A 12,178-nucleotide genomic window follows, 5' to 3' on the forward strand; every position below is an offset into this window, starting at 1 on the left:
CCGTGATAATCTCACTTAATCCGAGAGGCCATCGTTTGTATCTATCCCCTATAGTCTCCCCTATATATCCCCCATCGCTTGTATCTATCCATTATAATCTTTCCCCTAGGCTCTTAAATATGTTGTTTCGAACAATTCAACGAAATCCGATCGAGAATTCAGTATCAGTCGCATGATATCTCGTGAAGATCTCCAGATACACCTGGGTCAAATACATCAAGATATTGTCGACTCGGCTCCTTCTAGTCCCGCAGAGTTTGGAGACAGCGGTAAGTGATACGGCTAATTGCTGATAGTTCTTCATGTAACCAAGATTAGGGCCTGTTTACATGGAGCAAGTTATCCCGGCAAGGCGAGGTGAAAACTACTTATAATGAAAGACTAATCAGATTAAGCCTTTGATGTGATGCGCTTTATACCTCGCCTAGCCGGGATAACTCGCTCCATGTAAACAAGCCCTTAGACGTGGAATGGTGAGATATAAATTTGGTTATTAGCTGCTCGCTATTTTGATGTGAAAAGTTTTCTTGTCGTTTTAGGGTCAAATATTAGCGTTCAAACAATGGAACGCGTTAGGAAAACTGCAAAAGCGGTAAGAGTTATTTAGGCTAATTTGAAAGGTCATTTGTCGTACATTGTAGTTGTGTGGCACCTCTATTTAAACAAAAGTCCGGAAGTGCATTACATCATACAGAGCCTGATAAGGGTCTAAAGGTGTGCCGATTTCATTAGGTCATTTTACATATTGTCAATCATTTGAATCATTTTCCCCTGGCTGCTGGGGCTGCACGATTGACAAGCCTCGTCAACGAAAATCAAGACAATCCTTACTGCACTGAACAACAAGAGCTCACCGCTGCTGTTTTCTCGTCCCCCAATGCACAGGTAAGCTCTCTTATCATGTAATCGTTTCAGTTGTTTATTTTTGGTTTCATGATAAGTGAGGCGGTGGGCTTTTATTATTTCAAATAAAACGCTATTGAATGATAGGTAAAGGCGTGTACTTTATGATCTTTATTTTTTTTCTTTTCCCAGTTCTTTGTTGTAAACGATTCGTCGCTAATTTCTATGGTCGAGCTACCTATTCAAGTAAGTTCGCCACAAAGATGTTATTCGTCCTCAGACGTTTTTCTATTTGTGTTTTTTGTTGTGTGTAATTTGCCATAAAAAGCAATTTCAGTGGATTTGTCGAAACGATGCTTAACCTCCAACCTTAACAAAACTGACAGTCAAGGAGCAATCTATGGAAAAAATGGATTTGCCGCAAAATTTTGCAATGTTGCCCTTGAGTTTCAAGGTCTGTTTCTTGTTTTAGGACGTTGCTCCGAAAGACGAAAACTTGCTTTGTGGGAACACCACGGTTCGTCTCATCGTGCGAGACATGTGCGGAAAACATTGCCTGGATATTTCAACATTGTTTGGGCCTCGAATTGACACCGAACATTCTTTTCCGGGTACGTAAGATGGTGTAAGACCTTCGTGTATGTATTCCAAAGCAATTCCATTGCTTTGATATGTATTTATAGTATTGCTATTGCTATTAGTTGAATGATTAAAAGGTAAAAGGTAAAATTTAAGAAACAGTTGTTCATATTTTAGTGGTGCACCACTAACTTATAATATGTTTCAGGTGTTTTGAAAAGTATATTCAGCCAGGAAGAACTGGATGAAATATTGGACTCTGGCCAAAGCAGATCGCTTCGTCGGCAATCATCAGCGTCAATACAAACAGATAAAATCGACCAGGTGGAGTGAAGAATTTTTTGTATAATTTTGAAAGAGTGTAATTTTTGAAGAATAACACTCATTATTATTTCGAGCTATCGGTAAATAATTAATGTTATTTTGTAGTTACTAAAAGGCATTGGTTCAACCAGCCCAGAGTGTTTATTCTATCCTCATTTATCCCTAAACGAGCCCGCACCACCACCATATCCCCTGAACGAGGAAATGGAACAGTCGTTGATCGAAGCAATTCAAGTTCAAAAGGAAAGAGAAGAACAATTTTGCGACACTGCTCTTGATGACCCAAGGTTTGATTATGTTTTTCTTTCTTAACAAGGGACATGTGTGGATAAGAAGGGAGAGCTAGTGATATATACATCTTTCGATGGTCTTTTGTGGTTTTAGATTAAAAGGAAAGCCGGTGTTTCCAAAGAGTTACCAAGAACCCAGTAATCCATTTCATTTATCGCATTTCCTCTTTAACCAACTTGGAATGTTTGGTTGGGAAAAGAGGTAAGGAAGGCGCTTTTTACAAGTCATTATAATTTGACCTTTCAGGAGGAACCATTGTGTCTTTTTTATTTATTTTTCAATTATTTCACACGTAGATCGAGAATAGATTTATTGAAGAAGAGTGACAAACTCATACGAGAGTTGAAACATCTTGATAATAGAAAAAGGTAAGATAGTCATACTCGTGCTGTCCTGAATTAGTCATATTTTGTAAGTAGGAAAAAACAACAACAACAACAACAACAACAACAACAACAACGACGAAGACAAGAAGAAGAAGAAGACAAGAAGAAGAAGAAGAAGAACAACAATAACAATAATAATAATAACAATACATCACCTTTATGTATCTTTGATATTTTGTCGTCGTTATATTCAGTCGTGAAACGCACAAGATTGCGGTATTTTACGTGGCGCCTGGGCAGGAGGATAAGACATCCATCATGAGTAACACTTCGGGAAGTAAGGAATACGAAGATTTTGTTGCCGGCCTTGCTTGGGAGGTGAGATTAATTATCACATATCTATTTTAACATCAGTTTCCCTTGTAACTTTCAACGTACCACGGGTGTTTCCAGTTAAACTAACAAACCAAAGCACATGTTTAACATGATAGATACCAACAACATTTGAATATTCAGGCATTACATACATATATTTGCTCTCGGCCTGGAGTCGGTTCACTGTTTCATAAGGAGCCACGTTTCCATCCTCGAAGAGTGAACTGCTTAGCCAAAGTAAAGCCTCGTTTGAATGAACGCAAGGGCTCGATTCACATTGCTTCTACAATGATACTTTTCAAAGGTCGAGTTATCAACACACACTGGTTTCATGGGTGGTTTAGACAAGAATCAATCCACTGGCACCACGGCTGTTTACTACGCAAACTCAACCGTTGAAGTTATGTTTCACGTGGCAACAAGAATGCCCGTGTCCTCGGACGAAGGCGGATTCATCAAGAAAGTACGTCCGAAATTTTTGTTTTTTATCGATGATAAAAATGAACGCAACTTTTTATCAGCACTGATGACACGTATAAAGATAAGTTAAAACACATTGTGGAGGGTATTTTTTAAGATCTTTTACATTTCTACAAACTTATTGTGAAGAAAATGTGGATTTCTTTCGTATCGTGCTCGACTGAAGGTCAATAAGATGTGTTGTTATTTCTCAAGGTTCGCCATCTTGGAAATGATGAGATTTGGATTGTCTGGTCAGAACACTCGAGAGATTTCCGTCACGGCATTGTGAATGCAGAATTTGGTGATGTTGCTATTGCAATCTATCCTTTGCAGAATCATCTCTTTAGAATACAGATTTTAAAGAAAGGGGATGTAAGTTCGGCTTCATTTTCATCCCTACTCGGCATTTCAATTGACTGCTTAGTATGTTTAGCAAAGCAAAACAGATTTAGCACTCTTTTTTACAAGTAACTGAGTTATGATCTCTGGTCTATTATAGATTCCGTATTTTGGCCCGTTGTTTGATGGAGCGATCGTGGACCGTCGTGTTCTCCCGTCGTTGGTTCGTATGACGGCCGTCAATGCTAGCCGCGCTAAACGATCTCTCATACCTGGAATGCAGACTTTGTATCCTATATCTTACTATGTTGAAATAACATCACTGGATTTCATCATAGTTAAGCCATATGTAATTCGCCAGCTCATTTTGGGTTAGAAAACTTTGCAGTTTAGATTTTTAAGCATAGATTGCGGTGCCCGCGCCAAGTTTGGCACCGCATTATATTCTGCCTGTGAGTTTGTTTGTTCGCATCAATACGTTTCCTTAATCGCCAAGTAAAAATTCCTTGCACATACTTGGAATGCTTGGAATTTTTTCCTAATTATTACTATTAATCTTGTTGTACGTTTGGCAAATTCCTTTTTTAAAGGAACGTTCTTTTTTCAATTTCAATCTCAAACTCTGATAATTGCGTGTATCTCTGCTTTTATGCACCCAAGAAGGACAAAAATACCACCATTCGATTCAGCGTAAGAAATTATACTTACAGTTCTTAAACATATTACTAAACAAGAGTATTCGCAGCGATTTATGACGTTTGAAAGACAAACGAAATTGAATTGTTGACAAATCGCTCAAAATTACTAGGCTGCGGCCGACAGGAGAATGTAAGTTGGTGATGTCGTTAGAAATGAGCGGACGTTTTATTTCTAGACAAGCATTGCGGGCACCGCATTTTAGTACTGTGTCTGGTATTTCGTTCTATTCCTTAACGTTTTCTCAGCTACGAAGAGCGAGCTAGCTGCATCAGTAATATAGTTAATCATCACAAAGAAACGACGGTTTTCGAAGATTTCGCCGAAAAAGTGTTTTGTCCGGTCCCAAGAAAGTCGGAGGAAAACGAGCAAGTGGTTTCAATTTCGACGCATTTAATGCGACAGACTTCCGGGGGGGAGTCGCCCGCCGCGAAGCGGGAGGGGTACAGCACCTTACCATCGTCATCCAAAACTATCGCTAAAACTGTCTCAGGTAAGTATACTGTAACATCTCACAACTGTTCAGGCTGCAGTCTTCATAGAATAACAACGACTGAGGCTGTTTAACAAGCTTAGGGTTATCCTCCTCTGTACTGTTCGCCTTGGCCTGCTGTTTTCATTCTTTGAGTCCACTGATCTGAAAAATGCTGGATAATGCATTACCTTTTAAATTGAGTCGGCTAATTTAGGAGAGCGAATATTTATGAGTTGAAAATTTCAATCTTGCATGCTAAATTCTGTACAAACCAGGCTCTCAAGTATCCAAATTGGCTTCAACTTGTCTCCTGGGAAGTTTAACGTGTTTTGTAAATATATTGGTATACAGCTCAGGTCCTGGTCGTGTTTGCAAGAATTTGGATCAATGGTTCAACTAATCTCATGTTTATGCATGTACAAAAATGTACATGAATTGTTCAAATGAACAAAATTGCCATTCATTTCATCTGCAGATAGAGAAGCCATATCATCTACTGTCTCCTTACCCGAGGGGCTTCACAAAGTTATTCAAAGCGAAAACACTCTTCCAGCTCCAAAGTTGGGCGGGAAAAAATTGTCGTTCAGAAGAAAGCTAACTCCTTCGACCAAAGAAGAGAATACAGAATAGAAAGTTAAATATACGAACGAACATTCATAGCAATACATTTTAAATACAGCATAGCTATATATGTATTACGACAAGTGCAAGACGAAATTACGAACTTTGAAAAATTTGCCTACAAATTGGGTTTCTAAATTGATTTAAATGTAATAATGAATGTTTAGCTCTACACAAGTGTCTATTCTTTCTGAGTTTTGCACATTTATTAATGCGATGACACAATGACAAGGAAATGAATACTTAGTCGTCATTCATTTTAACGAACAATTCGTACAATTTAAAAGACAATCGCTGGCCAATCCTCGAGATCGTTAGTTGCTAACGATGGAATAATTATATTTTCAAGTTTGCTTCAAGCACCTGGCGAACGGCAATGTTTCCCTCGATTCTTTCTGCATTCGACAGAAAGAGTCGAAAACGAAGCGTAGGAACGACAGGAATTCTAGAATATTTTAGAGAAACGTCTCCAGACGCTCTTGACGAAGAGGTTTTGAAAGATTTCGAGAGGTACTTGAAAACAAAGCTTGATCTTGGTTCCTCGTTACCTTTGCTCAAAGCATTCGCAAGACGAGTAAGTTGACGTCGTTGTAAATAATAGATCTTGTGTATTCATGAGGACTACCATATGTACAGTACAATTCTATTTTATTCCCTTAGAAACGATTTGTTTAATGTTATATAAGCAAGCTGTGTAGCTTGTAAGTTAAATAGATATCTATAGTTTAATCGCTCCCCCGCTTTAAAAGCACTATTGTCGTTCAGGGGCCTGTTGTATCAAGCCCGTTTAGCTGAAACGGTGGATAAGTCAAAGTTAAATAACACTTTTACATCTTTCTTGAATGAGTCAACTTGAATATTATGCCCTGGATATGTAGTTCTAAACAGTATCTTTGTATTAAGGTTGAAAACATTCAGTTTGCTTGTTGAATAAAACGATAGACTTGCTTTCTATTTTGAACTTATATCCACTGTTTAAGCTAAACGGGCTTGATACAACCTGCCCCTGGGGCCGGTTGTTCGAAAGGCGTTTAGCTTAAACGGTGGATAAGTTCAAAATGGAAAACAAAATTATTTATTTATTGAACAACTGAGCTGAAATATTTCGATGTATATAGTTTAATTGTCAATGGAAAAACATATTAAATTCATAAGATGCAGGTTCAGTCATTCACAAGATTTATGAGAGTATTTTTATGTTAAAATGTTGGAAAGGCGTTTAGCTTAAACGGTGGATAAACCAAAGTTTAAAAATACTCTCATACATCTTGTGAATGACTGAACCTACATGATGCATTTAATATGTACTACCATTGACAATTCATCTATTTACATCGAAATATTTCAGCTCAGTTGTTCAATAAATAGATAATTTTGTTTTCCATTTTGAACTTATCCATCGCTTAAGCTAAACGCCTTTCGAACAACCGGCCCCTGGTCCAATTGACGCGAATGAACAAGAGCGTATTTAGTAAAGAAACAATCAGTATAAAGACAAAAGCCTTGTTTACGCTGCATGCAAAGTTTTGGCATGGAACGGCTAAAATCGATACCCGTACCAATTTCATCCTTGACTGGCGTTTGTATGGGTAGCCTGCATGTTTAGCCGTGTCGATAATTAGAGTGTGGTGTAAACGGGGCTTTATTTCTATACGTCGCACAAAATAAGTTATGGTTAAGGCAACGTTCACAGGGAATTTGGGGCCGTGCTCTATAAGTCGTCTGGTCGAAATTTCATCCATTTTTACCGTATAAACACCCGCACCGGACGAATTTGTGCGCCAAGACTAATTTCAATACTTCAAAATCATTTTACGCTTCGTTTAACCTCGGTAACCGGGATCATGTCAACAAGTCCCCCTAGTCCTAGTCTCCCCGGGCTATTGTGATAAAATCGCTCGAAAATTCCCCGTAGTTTGGAATTACTCGAATTAAACTTTAGTGTATTCTTAAAGTAGAGATTTTCCAAACCAAATGGACGCAATCGGCGTACAAACGAGGTCACCTCCGTACGGAGGGGTTGTATGAAAGCCGGATAGCGCTATCCACCCCCACCGCGGATAGCGATTTTTTCAATTGCTTCAAAATCACCCGTTTTTTGGTATAATTTTGATTAAATCTTAGTATTCCTAAATCGAGGATCTTCCGGCTCTAATAATTGTTCGTCCCCAAAGCTGAAATTTTATTGCATTTTCAATCAATGAAATGTTATTGCGTTTTTTAGAACTATTGAAGAAATCACTATTCACTTTCATAAAACCGGCTCCTGACTGAGACAGCAATAATTATCGGAAGCAAAAATTGAGTTGAAAAGGGATTTTAGGGGATAAAGAACAATATATATATACTTTCTATGCAAACATTGATTCCAAAACAAACATATGCACATGCAAAGAAACTCTAGCGAACTTATCCACATTGGGACAAACCTTTTTTTTTCTTGGAAGCAACCCAAAAAGTTTTAAATGAAAATTTCTCTGCCGGAAAATTGTGTTACAGCTTCGCACGACGTCTATTATGAAATTTTAAGACGCCGCGTGTATATAAACAATCAAATATATTCCCTGCAAAAACACCTGTTCAACTTTAACCGCGCTAGTGTTTGTAGCTACTGCTACTGTTGCGATGGAGAGACGAAACGTTTAAACACACTTAATATTCATAGCTTCACAATCGCGGTGTGTGTTATTTTAACAATTTCGTACCGCTGAGATGGGCTGAATCAATCTATTTTACCCAAAAAGCGAAGAAACACTTACTTCGAATATGGCAACGGCAAATTTTGATGATAATTTTCAAAGGGAACGCGCTAGACGGTTGTATGCGAAGCATATTTTAGCCGTAAGTACATCATGTTTACGTTGATGTGACAGTGCACTGGAAGCAGACATAATATTGGGGATATATAAGCATATTAACCTTGGCTTTACGCATGCAGTTTTCTTAATTTACATGGAAACGTATGAACTTGGGGTACAGCTAATTAGTTCACTTCCTAAGGGTTCCCTATAGAATTAGACTCAAGTGTTAGAATTAGACTATACTGTCTATAGGAAGCATATCTCCTGGAGTCGAGCTCGTACATAAACCTAGTTCATTGACAGCGAAGTTTATGCGAACAATAAAACATTAGATAAAATTGCATCCCAAAATGACTGATAAGGAATAGTTAAGACTTAATTATACGTCTGTTTATTGCAATTCATTGCGTATACGAACGCCAGGAATTGCTCAAGTGCTCGCCTGGCTTTAAAAAAACCAAAACTTTGATGATCAGAAATGCCTACAAAAGCGAATGACTTGAGTTTCTTTGAAGCGAATTAAAAGCGAGCTAGCTGATAACATACCGTCTTCATTGGACTATATTTGTATACAAATCATATGCTGAATTAACTGCACGGACTAGCATGTATGTTTGGATATTTTTTCATGAACTTGTTTACACAGCTTGTAGCTATATTGACAAAAGTTTTCATGACTTTCGTTGACATGACTGTTTCGTTGTTTCAAACGTTAGCTGTCTGGCATCAAATGAGGCTCAATAATTACTTAAATATCTTACAAACTCGACCTTCCATGCATCTTATCCTTCATCAAAAAAGTTAAACCGGCAAAATTAACTTAATCAGTGAAACGTCGAGAGGTTTTTCTGTTTATTTTATATATATGCAGAACGTATTTTATGAAGAGTCATTCAAAAGAGCTACTACACGATTCTCCGGTTATTTTGAACCTTAAAAAGAAACTAGTTTTTGCCCAAATAAAAAAAAGAGTTGATCTAAAATACGGTCGTACGCATAACACCTCCTGTATATATACACACAAACAAATCAACGCTCGCTAAAAACCTGTTCCTAGCCGCTTAACAGCTGACAGGCTCTCTGTATTTGATAAAGCGTTCATGCGTATATCTGATGTAGTCCGCTAGGAATAAGTTAATGGTTTATCTTTGCGTCCCTGTGAAAAATGATAGCGTCAAAGAACATTTTAAAACTCACAACCATTTCGACTGTTGATCTTACACAAGTGAATTTGCTCAAAAGGTGTCAACTTCGATACCTTTTATTACGAGAATCGTTTCATCTTTTGAATTTTTCTCGTCAAAGACGCTTTAAAACGTAAAACGTTTTTGGCGACGAAACTTGTCGAGTAGTAAGCTAATACCATTTGCTATTTCTGATGTGAATTATGAAACGGGCGATATTGATCGAGACGCGTGCCGGAGTCGTACACACGCTGAATTTGTCAACCATTTGCTTATCAGGTCAGGAAAGCCAAACCAAAGTTAGATACCAAAGATCCCACGGACGATAACTTTTTACAGAGAGCGAAACGAAAAAGGCAGCAGGTAAGAATTTATTGATTATACTATAGTTACCAACCTGGGGCCGGTTGTATCAAGCCCGTTGCTACCAAGTTTAAACCGTGGTAAGTAAAATTAAATTACACTCTTCAGTTACATCTCTCTGAAATGAGTCAACATGAATATTATGCACTGAATATGTAGTTGTAGATAGTATCTTTGTATTAAGGTCAAAAACATTTAGTTTGCTTGTTGAATAAAACGATAGACTTGCTTTCTATTTTGAACTTATCCCCCGTAATCTAAACGGGCTTGATACAACCGGCCCCAGACCCTGCAGACTTGCTCAGAGCACATATTTTGACACAAATTATGTTCTAACTATTATATTTTATATAAATAAATTGTCTGTTATATTTGTTACGTTTGTTACGTTATTTGTTATGTTTGTTATTGTTTGTTAATAAATTGTTATATTTATTACGTCCTCCTAGGAACCAGCAATGCCGAATTCGCTTAGCATGTAAATAATATTCAGCTATATCTCAGCATTATCTGATATATGTTGACGTAAATATCGCGAACATTTTAAACTGGTTGATGTGATCACAGTAATGTGATAGAATAGTGAACGTGCATGTGCGTGGTCAACAATGAGTCAATGACCAACTTGAATAGAGAACAGAAAGACAAATTTGCATACAGACTTTTTCACATCGGTCAAAATGACTTGTTAACGACCAAATATTATGTACGCGTTAGCCGAGTCAAGTTGACTATGGTAATAGCCTACGTTAAATATGCTAATTTCTCGTTAATTATTCAGTTTGAAGATGAGTACCAGTACACCGTGGATCGTCAAAATGAGGCTTTGTTGGAACGCCTGTTGGAGATCAGGAGAACAAGGGGCAAACTCGATAATTGGAATCCAAATTATCAACCAAAGTAAGAGGTTCTAAATTAGCCACGTTGGCAAACCAGTCCATCCAGTAGACGTTTTCAAATCAGCATCGCGACATTCTTACTTGTTCCCTGGCAAACAGGTGAAAACGTCAGCTGATCTGAGATGACGTCATGGGGCGCTTCCACTAAACTGAGTATTTTCTCCTCGTTTTTCCAACTTACAGTATAAAGAGCGGAAAATTTAAATTCTAATTTACAATTGAGTGAAAAACAAACGCGTTTCCCGGCACAAAAATATTAGAATTACTTCAAATTTTTCAGTGCCGAAGTCATATGAAATTAAAGAAATTATGATTCAGTTTTGTCGAAGATCTGGCCTCTGATTGGTTGACTGATATTTATACTAAGATCAGCTGGGATTCCCTCCAAATCAATTTGTGTGACATTGTAAAAGTCGTTAAAAGTCCTCAATACTCACACCTTTGAGCCTAATGTTGCCGTTGTATTAAAAACAACAGTATATGCAGTAAAATCCAGGAAGCTTGGAAAATTTTGCGAGTAAGAGGCCTGGGGCCGGTTGTATCAAGCCCGTTTAGCTTAAACGGCGGATAAGTGAAAATTAAATAACACTTTTACATCTGTCTTGAATGAGTCAACTTGAACATTATGCACTGAATATATAGTTGTTAACAGTATCTTTGTATTAAGGTTAAAAATATCTAGTTCGCTTGTTGAATAAAACGGCAGACTTGCTTTCTATTTTGAACTTAACCACCGTTTAAGCTAAACGGGCTTGATACAACCGGCCCCTGATGTAATAGCCCACCCGGGGAACGTGTCATCCCACTCTAATTGACTTAAATTTCTGTTTTGCAATTTAGATAACTTAAAACCTATATATTCATCTCTGCTTGTGCACTTCACAGGCAGAATATTCATAGAATTAAAAAGCGCGCGCCTGGGTTCATACGAACTCTATTCAATCTGCGCAATGCATGGCTAAGCGCTTTTTCCTGTCTTGGATACCGCGCTATCCATTGCAAACCAACGTTGTTATAGTCACCGCTTTTTTAATGTTTTATTCGTGCCAGCTATAGAAACAGTTGAAAGAAATGGGTATATCTTAGCCCGATTTGCCAGTCCGTTTCGTCTAAAATCCATACATTACATTCACTTCATTTTATAATTGTACAGTATTTTCTCAGAATTTTGCTACAAATCATGCATCGTTTCCAACATCGCACGCGCTTGAGTTTATTAATTGTCTTGTGAAAATCTTAGCAAACTCTCAAAACACCACTTCGAAATCTGCTCTGCGTGATCGTCAGAGACTCTACTGAAATCATATGCGATGATTGAGGACATTTTGCCGTTTACAGTGACGTTGAAATAACAGAACACACTTATCATGCGGTGAACCAAATTCCAAAACATACAACTGTCCATTTCGTGTACGAGATCAGTTGCACCCTCGTTAAAGTTGAACGATCCAGCGCTGGAAATGCCTGCGCAAAACGAAAGTCTATTCAATTCCACCTGTTCGCGGGGACTTAATATCTCGTTAAGGTATTCATTGGGGCTAAAAGATTGGCATGTTGCAATATGCTGATGGATAAACTCTTCGTCCTCCAAAGAGCTACG

The 12,178-nt window shown here is 37.9% G+C and overlaps 2 protein-coding genes across 4 annotated transcripts in view; both read left to right on the forward strand.

Moving 5' to 3' along the window:
* The window catches only part of LOC114519951 (ral GTPase-activating protein subunit alpha-2-like), a 62,006-nt gene extending 56,551 nt beyond the window's left edge, over positions 1-5,455 (forward strand). For both annotated transcript variants that reach the window (XM_028540139.1, XM_028540140.1), the window contains exons 27-41: positions 110-269; positions 540-592; positions 733-885; positions 1,036-1,089; positions 1,316-1,454; positions 1,631-1,746; positions 1,852-2,033; positions 2,131-2,238; positions 2,334-2,405; positions 2,618-2,741; positions 3,043-3,201; positions 3,414-3,572; positions 3,700-3,827; positions 4,484-4,728; positions 5,186-5,455. In XM_028540139.1, the coding sequence (XP_028395940.1) occupies positions 110-269; positions 540-592; positions 733-885; positions 1,036-1,089; positions 1,316-1,454; positions 1,631-1,746; positions 1,852-2,033; positions 2,131-2,238; positions 2,334-2,405; positions 2,618-2,741; positions 3,043-3,201; positions 3,414-3,572; positions 3,700-3,827; positions 4,484-4,728; positions 5,186-5,340 (2,007 nt within the window). In that variant the 3' untranslated portion in view covers positions 5,341-5,455. The remainder of the gene's footprint in view (positions 1-109; positions 270-539; positions 593-732; positions 886-1,035; positions 1,090-1,315; positions 1,455-1,630; positions 1,747-1,851; positions 2,034-2,130; positions 2,239-2,333; positions 2,406-2,617; positions 2,742-3,042; positions 3,202-3,413; positions 3,573-3,699; positions 3,828-4,483; positions 4,729-5,185) is intronic.
* Positions 5,456-5,678: 223 nt separating this feature from the next.
* Positions 5,679-12,178, forward strand: part of LOC114520254 — a 65,884-nt gene continuing 59,384 nt past the window's right edge. For both annotated transcript variants that reach the window (XM_028540486.1, XM_028540487.1), the window contains exons 1-3: positions 5,679-5,905; positions 9,596-9,679; positions 10,461-10,579. In XM_028540486.1, coding sequence (XP_028396287.1) covers positions 5,708-5,905; positions 9,596-9,679; positions 10,461-10,579 — 401 coding nt within the window. In that variant the 5' untranslated portion in view covers positions 5,679-5,707. The remainder of the gene's footprint in view (positions 5,906-9,595; positions 9,680-10,460; positions 10,580-12,178) is intronic.

Source organism: Dendronephthya gigantea, unplaced genomic scaffold (assembly GCF_004324835.1).
Source record: "Dendronephthya gigantea isolate DGI-Jeju-01 unplaced genomic scaffold, DenGig_1.0 000015F, whole genome shotgun sequence".
In the NCBI taxonomy this organism is placed as follows: Eukaryota; Metazoa; Cnidaria; class Anthozoa; order Malacalcyonacea; family Nephtheidae; genus Dendronephthya; species Dendronephthya gigantea.